At 40.3% G+C, this 16,214-nt stretch overlaps 1 protein-coding gene across 2 annotated transcripts in view; it reads right to left on the bottom strand.

Annotated features, from left to right (window-relative positions):
- The window catches only part of SLC4A7 (solute carrier family 4 member 7), a 155,323-nt gene that overhangs the window by 108,740 nt on the left and 30,369 nt on the right, over positions 1–16,214 (bottom strand). Inside the window, exons 1-3 of one of the 2 annotated variants that reach the window (XM_050319116.1) lie at positions 13,558–13,874; positions 13,003–13,139; positions 12,125–12,320 (exon numbers count right to left, since the gene is read on the bottom strand). In XM_050319116.1, coding sequence (XP_050175073.1) covers positions 12,125–12,148 — 24 coding nt within the window. In that variant the 5' untranslated portion in view covers positions 12,149–12,320; positions 13,003–13,139; positions 13,558–13,874. Of the gene's footprint in view, positions 1–12,124; positions 12,321–13,002; positions 13,140–13,557; positions 13,876–16,214 lie in introns of those variants that run through there. The other variant, XM_050319107.1, reaches the window with a different exon arrangement.

Below are 16,214 nucleotides of genomic sequence, written 5' to 3'. Positions count from 1 at the left end.
ACTCTAAATCAGGCAGATCATCACTGGCCACAAAAAAATGTTTTTAACAGTTTTATGGTGTAAATTCAGTGTTCTTCAATGCATTTGGATCTAAAACTTTAAAAAGTAAGAAACCTACCATAGGTTACATATTTTGCATCAGTCCATTATCTACAGTGATCATCAGCATGCACGTTTCTGTTTCTGTGGTTGTCTTCAGGTTCCACACCTCTGTCTGCTGGAGCCAAACACAGAGAGAGGTGATACAATCTTGTCTTATGGATTTTATAAACAATAGCATTCAAGTTGTGAGTCTGGGCCTCAGAAAAGAAGTTCAGACATCATGCAGTTCCACTGGCAATTTTCATGCCTGAAAGAGACTCAGTAGTGGAGGAGGATGACTCTACGTGAGCAGAATCCAGGTACCAAACTGGTTAGTGAAGAATATGGGCAACAGCTTTCACAACACTCACATGCATAAGACTACCTGATTCCAGTTCATCCTCTTAGTTCCTTCCTTGAAGTAGCTTCAAAGTGCACAAAGAATTTCAACAGGAGTCCTAAAATTGTACTGATCTGAGAAACAGCAATTAAGATTTTATATTTCTTTTGTTACCCCCAGGTTTAAAGGAGATTCTCATTGGATGTCTACCTCCTCATTCACAAAGGCATGATCCTGGTTCATTATATGTGTTCTCGAGACTCAAGACAACCAGACAAGGCCTAACCACGTAACTGGAGATTCCCTAGACATATAAGCCTTGCTTAGAGACACAGAACACAGATGAATTTCAGCAAGCCCTTGCTGTTTTCATTGACTGAGAGGGCTCTGGCTTGTTGGGCCCTACTCGAAGGAAATCATAGAATATAGGTCCAGAAGGAACCTCATCTAGAAGTTTCCCTCCCTGCCCTGAGACAGGATCAGCAGTACCTATATGATGCTTGACACAGTGGTTGTGCATTTTTTTCCCTTGTCCCCTAAGGCTGCAGAGTGGCACTACCTTGGCTATTAAATGAGGCCTTGCACCTGCATCCAGTCTAAACATCACTTGCTGCAACTCAAGTACTGTGCACAGATAACACAGGGAATCATTAATTCCTTTCCATTTTGCACCATCTTGTCTGTATTTGATGTCTTTTCTTTTTTCTCTTTCTTCTGATTGCTCTTTCCTAGACTAAGGACTAACATCTTTTCAGTCTTGCTACCTGGAGTTACCAGCAGGAGGACAGCACAGGATTTCATTGATTGTCATACTGACAAATTACTTGTGTGTCTGAAGAACCTTATCTTGTGAAAATCTACTTAATTGTCATGAATTTCAAAATTCATTATGATTACAGCATATACCGATAAGCGTTTTGTCCCCTCACTGGTAAGTGCATTAATTTCACTGAATGGTATTATTTTGCCGTCCTATGAAAATAAGTAACTTGTAAATGCACAGAACTCTTATTAAAGTCAAATTCTGTAGCTCACCTGACTACAGCAACCACCTAGGTACTGTTTCTTCTATAATTCATGAGAAGAATATGCCACTTTTCTAGTCAGCTACCCTTTCACCTGCTGACAACAGCCATAGTCAAGATCGTTTGACTAGTAGCAAAATTAAAAAATAGAAAAGTATTTCCCCTCCCTTTTCACGAACACATTATTAAGTTTTTCCGGTATCTGGTCTTTATCAGTATTTTGATTAGATAGTTTACCCATATGCTCTCTTCATACCAACAACTGATAAACCACCACAGTTAGAATGGAAAACCACATCTGGTCAGGAAGTGTGCACAGACAAGAAAATTACTTCAATCATGAATTAACTGTATGACTCCAATCAGAAAGTCATTTCTGACTTTTCAATAGTACAAATGGAAGCATATCTGCTTTGCAAATAACTTAGTATCTGTGATGTTTAGACTTTGGTATCTTTTGGTAAAGGATGAAGGGTGGAATACTTTAGATGCCCGTTGTTAAAAGTCACCACTACAAATGCAGCCTGCATGGGCAATTAATAATGGAATAAATCAGTACAAATTACACACTGACAGTATAAAGCAACGCTGGAACAAAGCATATGGGGGGAAAAAACCCACAAAGCTCTTTGTTTAGCAGATGAATCAGTTTCATCATCCTTGGTGACAAGATCGTGCACTGTAATCAACCGTTGGAAAGCTAGTACTGTAAATAAACCAAAGTTAACCAAAACCAGGGTGTGATGGAAAGTATGTTTTTGTTGAAGGGTGTTAGCTTTCCAAGCCCTCTTTGCAAGAACAGAAAACAGGCTAAATATTCTTGTTAGTGAGTTAGATAAAGACATTTTAATCAACCTGTAACAAAACCTCTTTAGAAGGGAAGAGAAAAAAGCAAAGGGAAGAGAAAAACACTACTTGTCTCTCAATGATTTTCACTCAGGCAAAAACATTTATAAAGAGTTAGGGCACTGAATTTTATGTTTCCCTCCAGAGAAACAAGTACAATTCCATACAGAGTTTTATACACTGTCACATATATAATTCCCTTTTATGTTTGTCTCTTCCTATTTCCACTGAGTGACAGCCAGTGCATTTCAACAAAAATGTATTAAAATGTCAGCATAGCCAGAGCTTAACTGCTTTCAAAATACCCGAGTTGGTCGGAGTTAACTCTTATATCATATAAAGCACAAGTGGGGGCCAGTCTGTCACTTGTAAACTGGCCCCAGCATCTCAAGCCCATCACAGGAGTTAGTGACACAACCTTCTCAATGGATCCTTGCATTCAGGCTACACTGAAGTGTATTTACCTGCAAATAAACTCTCTAAGACCACTGCATTCAGAGTGGTTCAGAGATGTTCAGAGATGTTCAGCCATGCATTACTACAGACACTGTAATCTTGCATTCCATGGTCTTTGGGACTGATGATAAACTCCACTGACAGAATAATCTTGGCAAAACACTTCCTTCATGACATCTCCAGTCTCTGAACTCTTTCAATGTCACTGTTCTTCCCAGTACTCTGTTCTGGTTTATAAGATCTCCCAAAATTTCTTGCCTTCCTTATTAGTTCTTCATATTATTGACTTACTACCTATACTCAGCAACAACATAAGCCCTTTACAGTGACACTATAGGCCACTAATCTGTTTAGCAGACACTTTTAATCATTTGGGATTAGACAGAATATAACCAACAAAGCAGGCATAACTCGAAGCAAGGAAAGGAGAACAAGACTAGGGGTTTGACTTAAGCTTGGTGAAGCTTCCTTCGGAATATTTTTAGGAACTGCCTGAAGCTATTTCAGAGCCATTAGCACTTATCTTTGAGAACTTGTGGAGGAAGGATGAGGCTTTTGATAAAGGGAAAATACAGTGCTTATCTATAAAAAATAGAGAGAAAGGAGGATCCTACAAATGACAGAGCACTTAGCCTAACACTTCAGTTCTTGGAAAGACATCAGAACAAACCATTCAGCTCCTATGTAAGCACCTCAAAGATAAGGACACAGGAGCAGGGATTTGCCAATAGCAGCCTAAGTTAATTTTCTTTAAGGCAAACAGCAAGCCTAAAATCCAATGAAGATATGAGTGATTGTTGCTTTGTTAAGGCTTTGAGGCCATATCACATAACAGTCTCACAGGCAAGCTACAGCTACGACAGTATCTTAAGACAGGTGCAAAGTATGGAAAAAATTAATTAAGAATGATGAGTTATCAGTGAGAAACTATCCAGCTAGAAAGTATATCAATCTGTGTTATGCAGAACACTGCTCTAGGACCCTAGCTAGTCAATGTATGTATTTGTGATCTGCAAGCTGGTAGAGACTTACTACATCTGCAAACAATGTCAAACTGGAGGGAGCTGTGAGCACTCTGGGAGATTACAACTGAAAGCAATTGGGACAGCAATGAGTAACTGCTGTGGGTCTCTTCCAGCCCCGTTTTCTATGACCATATTTTTTTTCATATTTAACCCTGCTGCAAAACACAAGCTTTAATCCCCTAATTTGACAATATCCTAAAAGCTTCTCCTTATCCACGTTGTGTTTTCATTCAATTCCTTTGGGCCAAATCCAGACAATCGTGTGTCTCCTCTCAGGTTGTCACAACTCGCCACTTGACTTCAAGTTCCTTTGGAGGGGGGATGCTTTTCACTATATTTGCATATCCCAAACCTTTGCTGTGGTTTCCAGCAGTTTACATGTTACGAGTCAGTTAAAAGAAAAGAAAAAAAAAAAAACATAAACCAGGCAGGCCTCTTCTTTGTCAAAAGTGATAATTGTTGTTTTCTGCATCAAAGTATTCTGATTGTTTTATAACCGGACAGCACACTGGACAGAAACTGAATTTAAATTTCCATTCGCTTCATTTTCTTTCTTTTCATACAATATCCTAGGAAGAAGTATCCAGCCCTGGTATGTACTAATTGTGCATGTACTGAGGGCTGACATGTGGAGAACAAAGCAAAGTCGGTATAAAATGAAATCATTCCATTCAAGGACACCAGGGCCTAAGGGATGGAATTGCCAGCCCCAAATGGCACAGCAGCCATCTTCTGCAGAGTCTGATCTTGTAAACATTGAACACACATGCTCAACTTGACTATGAATAACCCTGTTGAGTTGAATGGAATTATTTACAGTAGTAAAGTTAAGTACATTCATAAGCACTCACAGATTAGGCGTTAAGCACAGGGCATAAGAAAAAAAGAGGATGAAACCAGACATTTCCTGTACTGCAGAGAAGTTTTAGTCCAGCAGATCTGCTCGGACCCTGGCCCAGAAAGAATGGAACAAAACACCCCCTGCAGAGTCTTCCTATCAAGCAGATGGGGTGGAGCTCCCTTGCATCAGAGGCACTGTGATACCTACTGTAGCACCTACACAGCCTCCAAAATGCTTCTGGATCTAAGGTGTCAGTAAAAAGCACTCTCAGATTTGGCATCTGTGGCCTTTTCACTCAGTTCAGAGAAACTGAATCACATACTGTATTTTCACTGACAGTGAAAACATACAAGCCACGAATAAAATCACACAGGCTTTTACAGACTGCCCTGTGCCACCAGACTACCCAACACACTGGTATTATCCAAACTCCCAGCCAAATGAATACACATGTCCACAGCCTTTGAAGGGTCAGCCTCCATGTTGAGATACTTCTCTTCACTGTTTCTGTTAAAAGTCATCTTTTTTTTTTTTTTTTTTTTTTTTAGAGAATAAAGCAATTCACTGTATCCTGGCCTGGACTCTCTTGTCAGTAATGTTTTATGATTTAATCACTGGAATGGAGAAGGGATGATGCCACAGTCAAAGCAAAGGATTGACACTTAAGAGACATGGCCCTTATCAGCAATTGTTACAAATATGCTCTGTGACTCTGAGCACATTATTGTTATTCTTTGGCTGAATTTCCATCAGTAATCCACCATATTCAGCCCGAACCTTCAAGCCTGATACTGAGCCACCTTACACTCTGCATTCTGAAAACCTCATCCGTTGCCTATCCCATAACTGACATTTTCAAAGGAAGTGGGTGCCAGGTGGGGGAAATTAGTTCAGAAATCAAAGCATTTATGTTGTAAACTGGGCTGAATTTCAAATCCTAAGGCTTAATTCACTAATGAAAACATCTGACAGGAAAGTGTTCTGGACACAATGTGTCATTTCATACATTTTCCTCTCTTGAGTCTGCTTGCTCCAAAAACCATGTTCGCATACAAGCCCCTGTAATGTCAACGTAAAGGTTTTGTTAATTGTGGAATGACTGGAACTGAAATAGCCTCACCAGGAAATTGTTTTACACCAGAATACCTTTGACTTCTACATGGGAAAATAATACCAACAACCACTTTTAGGCTAATACTTGTGCATCGTGTAACAGGAAGTGGTATGTACAGCTCTCACAGTACTCATCTACCACACCAGTTCCTCTAAACGGGAGGCACAGCAGAGCACAAAGCATAAGCCAAAAAGCTGTTTTATCCAGGCTCACTATCCACCCTGCTAAGTAAGGCAGCTGCACACAACAGGCAGGGCTGAGATGACGGCAGCAGTGCTGTCAGGTACCGCACTGCCCCATCTCGTCCTTTGAAAGTAGTGGGGCACCGATGCAGAACACACTGCGAGACAGCAGCTCAGAGGAGGAACCACCTAAGACAATGTAGGGTATAATTAAAATTAATCCCTTCTGACGTAGCCAGGCTCTGTTCAGATGTCAATGGCAGAAGTTCAGCTTTGCACCTAGAGCTTGTTTTGCTGAGGTGGGCTAGAATAAGCTGAAACACAGCTTTGCTGTCATGAACTGTGGTCACAATGGGCAACTGTTCTGGACCCTAATGGTGCAACAAAATGAGTAGCAAGCACCTCCTCCAGAGAGACAAACCTTTGTGCAGACAACCTATTGTTAGGCTATTTGGTTCTCATTTCCTTCTGTTTACTCTGCCTAAAGAAATTCAGAGGTTACAGTCAGCATAGTAATAGACATGGTGAATTATTTTCATCAGTGATTTTGCTAGTAGTAAGTCCTGATGCCTTCATTTTTTTTAATTTTTACTCTGATGAAAATAATGTTAGAAAGCCCTCACTGATTGCATTTTATTTCAAAGATGTCTGAAAATGTATTTTTGAGAAGGGATGGTCAGTAAATATTCATCGGGATTATTCTGAACTAAAAAGTGGGTTTAATTTTGATCACTCTTCTTTCATAATAAAAAAAGAATTGTAAGAAAAGTCCTTATGTGAACAGACATGTACACGTCCTTATGATGTTCTGTCAGTGCACTGTTTCATAAAATTATACTGTCATATGATAACAGGCCTATTTGTTCTTCTTTTGAACAGAGAACACGTTTGGACTCTAGTTCATGGGACAGAGTTTGTCAGAGAGAAGATACTGGTGGGCCTATTTAAGCGAGTGGACAGACAGAAATCATGGAACAATACTTAGGTGCACAGCTAACAGAATTTGGTCCTTTCATAAGAATATAAATAAGAATATAAAGGAAGTTCCTTTTTTTTTTTTCACTCCACAGATCACTCCAGTTGGCCTCAGGCAAGCTGAAGCAGCCATATCCAACAGCAGAGAAACAGGTTACAACCTGCTGTTCTCGATACAGCTAAAAACTAGGGTTGGCGAAGTTGCTGAATGCAAGTAGAGGTGGCCATAGACCACAGCTTTTCTGGAAGGAACTACTTCCAGCATGGCACATATTTGATTTCTGGCTGTGGGCTTCCTTTCAGTCAGTATCAAGACATGGGTCCAATTCAGAAAGGGAACTTGTTTCAGCTGCTGACATCAATACAAACCTTAGTGCAGGAGGGAGGAGGAGGTAGAGGCTTACCCACACAGAAGAGTTTATAATGGCAATAGATTGTTATCCTGGGAATGAGACTGAGTGCTTTGTTAAACAAAGGCAGTTGCAGAGCTTTGATAGGCCTGAAACACCCCTGAGCTAAGAACTTTGAATAGGACACCAAGTACAGAACGGCAGGCACTGCAGTGCCAAGAAAGCTTAGGGTAACATACAGGAACCTCAAAATCACCCATACAAGGCAGCTGGAAGTCCTGGAGCTGTTGAAAAGTCTCTGTAGTCCATCAGTGCAGAGCAGAGGTTCATAAGCAAGAAGCTGATTTAGCCTCAAAATAAAGATATGTCATTTGCATTTCCCGGCATTTAATATTTGTGTAGAATATCTGTGTGGTTTCTTCACTGCAGTGTCACCTGCTAGTTCTATGGTTTCAGCTACAATAGTTTCATACAGCTGAAATGGTTTTCCTGGCCACAATAGGTTTGCCTTGCCCGCACAGAAATCCCCTCAAATGTTTATCTTGAGCTCTTAGAATGTTGGCCAAGAAACAGAAATAAAAAATTGCAAATAATAAAACAAACAAGCATAGAGGACTGAAAAACAAAACTGGAATACAAAGATCTAAAGAACAGAACAGTGAGCCAACTTCAAAGGTATCAGAAGAATAGTTCCAGATGCAACAATAGGAAGGTGTGGTGATTGTTTACTTTTGTATATAATAATAGAGGAGAACCAGAGCAATTCAGTAGAAGGCATTATTACTGCTTGTGTGTAACAGCACACCTGAAACAACCACTAAGGAGTTTTAACTTTACCAGACTGAACTCTTACCTGAAGAACTCTCTTCATCCATCCCCTTGAACTCCTTTTGCCAGCACCCAGTAGACTGGCATTTTGGCATCTCTCACATCCTTTAACAGCATGTTCATGACTCCACAATGTGTGTGGAAAGAAAAGTCAAGCTCATTGTTTTCAAATGCACTAAAACAAATGCCAGAAAAGTCAACTGTAGGGCATTTACGTGCTTATTTTAAAAAGCAAGGATCGTGCACTACACAGCTAAAATCTGTTTAGTCACTTGTCTAAGCCAACATGATTTCTTTGAAATTTGCATAGGTGCATGTTATTGCAGCTCCACAAACAGCTGGCAACTAGTTAAACTGCAGCAAAGTATCCACTCTGTGTCAAGACAACAGTACAACCCAGACTGATGGAGTCCACGGGCTTCCAGCTGTGGCACAAGATCAGGAGCACTAAGTATTATGCATGACTAAAGACTTTTAAAGGTCCTGCTCAATGCCAGGCTTCATATAAGATATTTCATTCGGTAATTCCACTGCCACAGAGGAACTGAGCACCTGCCTTGATAGTTCTCGGCTTTAGCGTCTGTCTCAGTATTTCTGAAGTTATCTAAGGTTTTCTCATCTGTTTTAGTTAGATAGGATGTTGGCTCCCTTGTCAGAGTTCATTTTAGAGAAAAGATTCACTGGGCAAGGTGATACAAGTACAGAACATGTCGGCTGGTTTAAAATAAAAGAAATCGGTAAAGTAAGAATTTCCATTATCTCATAGCTAAAAAAAACAAGAAAATGCTGAAGCAAACTGCAAGGTGAAAAATTCAGAGCTGATAAGAAAGTTTTTATATGTATACAATTTAAGAATTTCAGCCAAACCCAACAGTCAGACAGTGTCACTGAAGCTACAAGTTAGGCAAGACTCTACCATGTTTATAGAATAGAGTTGAACAGTTACGGTAACCATTTTTTAAAGGGGAAGGACAACCAACTACATGCTCCCAGGGTCATTATTTAGAGATTGCATTGCAACAGGGAGGAGGCTCCTTTGAGGAACAGATAATCTCACACATAGTAATTAAAGGTGTTCTGTGCCTTCCCCTGTAGAGTCCCACGCTGACCACTGCTGGAGGAGAGCAACTGTCATGCTGAAGTAGATCTGAAAATGCATCAGCTCCCACGACTTGTGTCGGGGTGCTGCTGAGGTCCATGGTCAGGCAGTGAGGGGTTGCAGGGAGCTGGAGACCAACTCTGCATCACCATCACTGGGGCAGGAATCGACAGCCCCAGGCTGGGCTGAAATGGGGGCCTGAGCCACGGGCAGGGTAGAGGTAGTTCCTTGGGGAGGCAGGGCATGGCCATTTAGTGCCCTCAATGCCCTGAGAACTTATGGAAAAAAAAAAAAAATTGGTCTCAGTTGGTAAATACTTTTTCTATGACCAACTCAAATGCAGTTTCCCAAACTACTCTCAAAAATAAAAATTAATTGACTTTTATGAATAATATCTGCGTCTGTTCCAAAGGGTGGAAGCGCTGGAGTGGGAGAAGCATACAGACCCAAATTCTGCTCCTGGTTCTGCTAATAACCTGCAGAGGGTAGGTCACTTGCCCCTGGTTTTACCATTTTAGAATGAGGGGGACAGTGAAACAGTCCACAGCTGTAAGCAATACGCATTACACGCGGCCGCAAGAAATAATCCTATTTTGCATCAAGCCATTTTTGAAACATTAAGAATTGAGGTTGAGAGGGTTGTTTTGTTTGTTAATATACGTTATATATTGGGGCTATTTTCTAGCTAATTCATACCCAGGCGCTGTTAGTTGCCAAAAGTCCTAATAACACAATTCTGGGAAAGGAGAACTATCTCCTCAATGCATTTGTAATCTGTTAAGATTATGCAGAATAGTTTATCCCTATCTAGATGTCATTATTAAGGCCAGTAAGACGAGCGTAGCTAGAACTGGATCTGTGCAAGCAGTATTGCTAACAAAGAAAGATTAGAAGTGAAAATGCAGGCAAAGTGGTCAAAGGACAGGATAGATTATTTTGGTTTGGTTACTCCACAATTTAGCACAATTTAGCACAATTATGTCCTTCCACACGCTGAGTGCTGTTAGCTTAGGAGTCAAGCAGTAAACAAGAAAATCTCTGCTCTGCTGATTTCAGAGTTGTTTTTTTCAGATAGATTATTTATAGATGATCATAAGTTTTACATTGGTCATAAGAATAGATATTGTCACTGTTCCAAGAATCTCTTAAGCACACCTAACCATCAAACACAATAAAAGCAGAAAAATTTTCTTGAATCACTGCTGACATCTCTAGCTGATAATTATAGGCAACTATTCTGAATAAAAACCTAAAAATCTGAAATAATTTTCAAGTGAAATTGGATAAAAAGACAGAAGTGCCACTTGGGCATGAGAACTATCAGTGTTCCTCACAGACATACAGCATGAGAAAAAAAATTAGATAAGGAAAATGGAAAAGCTCTAGTCCAGTTTCACTGATATTAATAAAAGATTCTCTATTCACCCCACATGGCTAATATGACCAAAGACAGCAGTCAGAAAGAAGGCCTGTAAAGAGTAAGCATTGGATAAAGGGTATAAATAATAAGGCCAGATTGGGCTGGAATTATAATGGACTCAGGAAAAGCCTAAACTTTCACAAATAAAGTTGAACTGATTGCAGGGATGTTCTCTAATATTTTACAGCCAAAAAAAATAAATCAAAAAATCATCATTCACTTTAGGGTGATATGCAACACTGCTGACTATTACCCTCTCAGAAAGGTCTAAACTCCAGTTGTCCCCAGTATGCTAAGCTCTTATTGGCCTGCCATTTTATAATAAATACTAGAAGCAATAATCCCCATTGAAACTGTGCTATCATGATCTCAAGAGGTTGGCTTGCATGGATATTTGGTCACTGTCTGCCAGGGAGATGGTCAGAAAGCAATTAAAGCTGTCTGGCTATGCTGACATTTTACTCAGTGTACACCAAGTCTTTAATTTCTGTAAGTGTACATTAGAGTTTGAGCTGCTGATAGGGAAGGGAGAGAAAAAGATCAAGCCCTAAAGTCTCTCTTGTATCAGGTTGAAATTTTTGTTTAAAATCAAGCTTGATCAGTTCCCTAACATGGGTAAAAGTCCTGTGTAAGAGGCCATGTCACTCTCCATTCGAATGGCCAGAAGCCATAGTTTCCACAAGAAACAAAAGCAACTAAAAGCTTTAAATCCTATCCCATTGTAGGAACACAATTGAATTCTCTTCCCAACGTGAGGACAGAGTATACATAGTCACTGCATAGGACTGACAGTCTGTGTGGGAATTACTGAAGTCTAGCTGCAAGATTTCCATATACAGACATTTCCTGCCACGAGAATGTTACAGTACTAAGTCAGCATCCAAAGTAATCTAAAGAACAAAAGGAAAGCCTCTAAAATAGCGAGAAGGAAAAAAATTATACACAAAGATCACTTCATACATTCAATACAGGCATTTAAAGTCAAAGATATCAAGGTCATATTCTGCAGCCTTTATTCAGGCACATCAATAGGAGTGGCTTGTTAAAGTAAAGCCTGAGGCATTATCTGACCTTTTTCAATTTTCTTTTTTTCCTTTGGATAAGATGGTTATGAGATTCTGCCCAAGAACAGAACACTAAGACGTACCAAACTCAATCACACATTTGCAACTGAATAATATCTATGTTTCAAAGTGTGGTCCCAAAAAAGCTCTATTAGTATCAGTAGAAGAGACAAAAGATTTTTGAGTCTGTACTCTGTTCATATAAAAATAATCTAATCTTGCTATAAACAAAGGGAGTTTAATTAATCAGCCATTACCTCAGCCACATTTTAAGCGAACACAGCAATTCCCATGGAGGTTTGATGGCCTTCCAAACTGTTACACTAATTTTGTGACGAAAAAGTGAACTAATACAGGTAACACACACTGAAGCCATCCTTCCTACCCACCTCCCAAGAAATCTTGTTTAGCATAAAGAGAGAAGAGAGGTGCAGTCTGTGACTGTATCAGCTTCAATATCCAAACTCATCATTCTGACCTTGAATCCTGTTGCTGAACACATGGAGAGAAACAACAAGATTTCCCAAGAATTGTCATGATGGAGACCAGGTCCTTCTTCCACAAACAGTTTAGGTTAAATAATACTTTTGTGTCTCCGTATACACAGACATCTGAGAGGAAAGCAGCTGTCATCCATGTCAACTCCCCTTCCATGTTGCCTCAGCTCAATCCCACTGTAAAGAAAAACAAGAACTATTAAGTCTGCAGCAATTTTCTACTGTTCTCTCACTTCCCTTTTCCCATTTGCAATGGCTGTATTGCCTATAATAGAAAACTCCCAAAAACGTAATAAACTATAATAAAGCTTTTCCATGTGCCCACGTGGTTCAAGTGTGCAGGGAAGCAGACTGATAGTGTCCCAAACCTAGCTCTGATGTTATTATACAGCACTAGTACTGTAACACTTAGTAGCTGTTCCATATACTTCCTGCAGCTCACTGCTACCATTATTACTTCATAATATTAATTACAGTGTGATATAACAAGCACCTAAAAACATTTGTGTGCTATTTCAAATGATATCCCTTGATACCTATTTTGCCTGAGCACTTACTTGCTTGGATAAATTAATAAACTCTTGCTTCTTTCAGCGTGTGCTTAGAACAACTTGATTTTTACTGAATTTTCCAGCTTCAGCTTCTTCCAGAAGAAAGCAGCTTTGAAAAGCACACTAAAACAACCACGACATGCAAGGAAATAGGAATCCCTCCATCTGTGTGTGCTGGGCTGGGCTTGGTGCCCTCCTCCAGGGTCACAGCTACCTCATGCAGAGGTAGATTTATGCAAATGTAACATCTCCCTCTACTGGCTAAAACCGTGGGAATACTTCAATTTCCAAGCCCAGGGAGGTTTTACCTTGGCTGAGAATCCCTAGATCAGGTCACCTCTCATCCTCTAGTTCTTACACACTTGTAATCTCTCTCTCTCTGTAGCCTTAAAGCAGACACGGTTTGCGTGATGGAGCAGGCAACGATGAACTGGGCACGGTTCTCCTGAAACCATGGATAATAAAGGCCTCAAAAGTGAAATGCTTTGAAGGCAAGAAGACATTAAACAAGTGCAAAAGAACCATTCCTGGGAACCCAGGACTAGAGGGGACAGTTGCTTTGCAGAACCTTTCATCTTGGACTCCAAGCAATGTCTGATTTAGCAAGATTGCTTAGTAAGTGATTATTAAGTGATGGTGAACCTTAAGTCTCTTCAGTAAAATGAGAGTCTAGTGGTTAAATATGGAGGTTTTACCAAATCTCAGTCCTTTACTCTTTGAAGACCAATGAAGCCATAACTCATTGTTATTGTGTTCCCCACACTAACAGCATTTTTGTATCTGTATTGTTTTTTAAATGCTCAATAGCTGACACAACTGATGAAGAATCATTTTGATATGTTCTGGGAACAAGAAATGCTCACCTACGCACACACTCCAGATGGCAAGGCACAGCTGGGATACTCTGTCAGGAGAATTTCACCACGCAGCACTTACATCCACCTTCAGTTTCCAGCACTACATTACATGCTCTCTCACACCCAGGAGAACTGATGGTTTCCACAGAGCCTTTAGGCTACAACTAGTAGCCTACAGCTACAATTAGTTTGTAGAGAGGTACAACTGGGAGGGTACAATTCACATTATACCCCAACACCAAATGGCTTTAAACTGACATAATGGCATTCTAAAGTTAACCTTCTCTTTTGTAAGCTGCTGGCAGAGTTGCCCACGTAGATCTCCTGTAGTCAAGAAAAACGGAAAAGATGATACATTCCATTAAAAATGGAGATTCACTTCACACCAACCTTCTGAAATGTGGCCTAAACTACAAATTCTTGATCTATAGGCTACAGACATTAATATTTTTCCTGCTACAAGATTGTCAAGTTCAACAAATAATTAAAAAACTATTTCTATTACAATTCGCACAATTGTAAATAAGGTAAACAATGGGAAAAATTTTAGTTATTCATAGCAAGAGAATTATATCCTTTTCTTTGTTCTCCATCTTTTAAAAGGCTTTTTAATTCACCATTCCTCCCCTTTTATTTCCCTTCTTCCTTTGTTTGATAAGCTTTTTCTAAAATTCCCTTTCCTGCATGGGCAAAACCACTCATGCAGAATTCATCACAGGAAAACAAACATAATATCTCATTCCCGTATTCCCAAGAGGGAATTAACTGAAATTACCAGTTCTTGAGAAACTGGCATAGAAAATATGCAGGACAAATTACTATAGCCCAGTTGTCAGGGAAACTGTTAGCACGCTGGCAGCTCGGGAAAATGGGCTATTTGAAACACTTTCTACCAAGTACCCAAGTGAACTATAGGGTCATTTGTGGGCACAGGAGGTGCACAAAGCCTGAAAGCATTATTGCCTTTGAAAGGCTTAGTAACTCCTGGCTGTTGTGGGGGAGCTCCCTGCAGAATGGAGGCTTGCTACCTTTTTCAGCACAGACATAGGGTTCTATGAATAGCACTTGGCTAATTCCCCCTTTGTGGAAGTCTTTAGGAAGCTTTTCATTGTATAGCCCATTCTATAGAACTCCTAAAGCCAAAAGATAAGAGTGATAAGTTTTCTAAAGAAACAGTACAATTCTAAATGGGCTTTTTAAAAACTATTTGTGCCCAGCCCTGTTACGTTTCCTTTGCTACTCAAGGGACAGCAATTATCACAGCCAGCAGCAGAAAGACTTCTGCGATAGAACTAGGCTTTAACCTGACCCAGGTCTGCAATGGATATGTAACAAATAAATAAATAAACAAATGTCTTTATATATTATGTGAGGAAATGCCTCAATTAAAGGTGTGGACCTCTCACAACACATGCCTAACATCAGGTTCCAGAAATTTAAACAGCCAGGAGCAGATTTCACATTATCACTGCATCCATGTGGATCAAACAAAGAGACTCCTGGTCAAAAATACATGAGGCAATTTAGGTTATTCTAAACATAATCCTTGCGGGGGGAGGGAGCTCAAGAGCTAAAAACTTGCTGACAACAATAGCAGGTTAACATCAGAATCAAAATAAGGATTTTGGGGGATATCCCAAGGTTTTCCTTCCCATTTCTCCTCTCTCAGAAATATGGTCAATGCGTATCAGCAGTTACTTGGTTACAAATCTGGAAACCTGCTAAAGACAAAGTTTTGTGACCTGATTTTACCTCCTATTTTGCAAGTTATGTAAAGTTTTCTGCATGGCTCGCTCATAGAGTATTAAAGTATTCCTCCTTCTCCAATTACTCGATTTGCCTGCTTGAACTACAGATCTACCAGCCCTGGAGATCCATCCAACTTGCACCTACTTATCCTCTCCAGAAGTGCTTGCCATCTCTGGCTCCCTTTCACCTTAGAGCGTGAGGATGTGCACGCACATATACAAGGTGTGTTGAGAGGTTAAAAGGGTGAATTTGTGCTGGGAGCATCATGTAGATGATTGGAGTCTCAGCTTGGCACAAGAAGAAAGGCCAAGACATGCCAGAATTTGTAGAGACATATTCCTCAATTTGCTTGAACTGTACTTGGCGCTCAGACTCCTAGCAAAGACCAAAGACTGAAGGTCACCATGTTCATACACACAGTTGTTAAGCACCTGGGCACACACACAGATGATTCAGTTCACATCTCAGACCCTGCCACCAAGGGCACTTTGTCACATGCACTCCTCCCTCCCTGTACAGGGCTTCTACTTCCCCTGACAAGGAGCAGCCATTACATTCGGCTCATTCATTCATTTCAGACTCAGCTCATTCATTTCACCGGCTATAAACCTCTGGAGAAGAGCAGCCTAGCCTGAAGTTTTGCCTGTATCTGCTGCAAGGAAAAATGTTCATTGCAGTTCTCGGGGTTACCAAGGACATATCAGAAAACTACTAGGGCTAAAGAAGCATGGGAAAAAGAGTGAAACCCAAGTCTGTAGCCCTAAGGGCAGAAAGGGATTGCACAGCACTGTCTGGACAGCCTGTCCACAACACTTGACTTTTCCCAGCGGTGCTTGCACTCACCTTCCTTCTAAATAAACCTGCTTAAGCCACCCATGCCAAGTCCTGAAAGGAGAGTTGGTGGACACCTGCAG

This window comes from Myiozetetes cayanensis, unplaced genomic scaffold (genome assembly GCF_022539395.1).
Source record: "Myiozetetes cayanensis isolate MyiCay16 unplaced genomic scaffold, myiCay2020 scf1, whole genome shotgun sequence".
NCBI lineage: Eukaryota > Metazoa > Chordata > Aves > Passeriformes > Tyrannidae > Myiozetetes > Myiozetetes cayanensis.
Note: the sequence above shows the minus strand (reverse complement) of the source record. Positions and strands in the feature narration are given on the sequence as shown.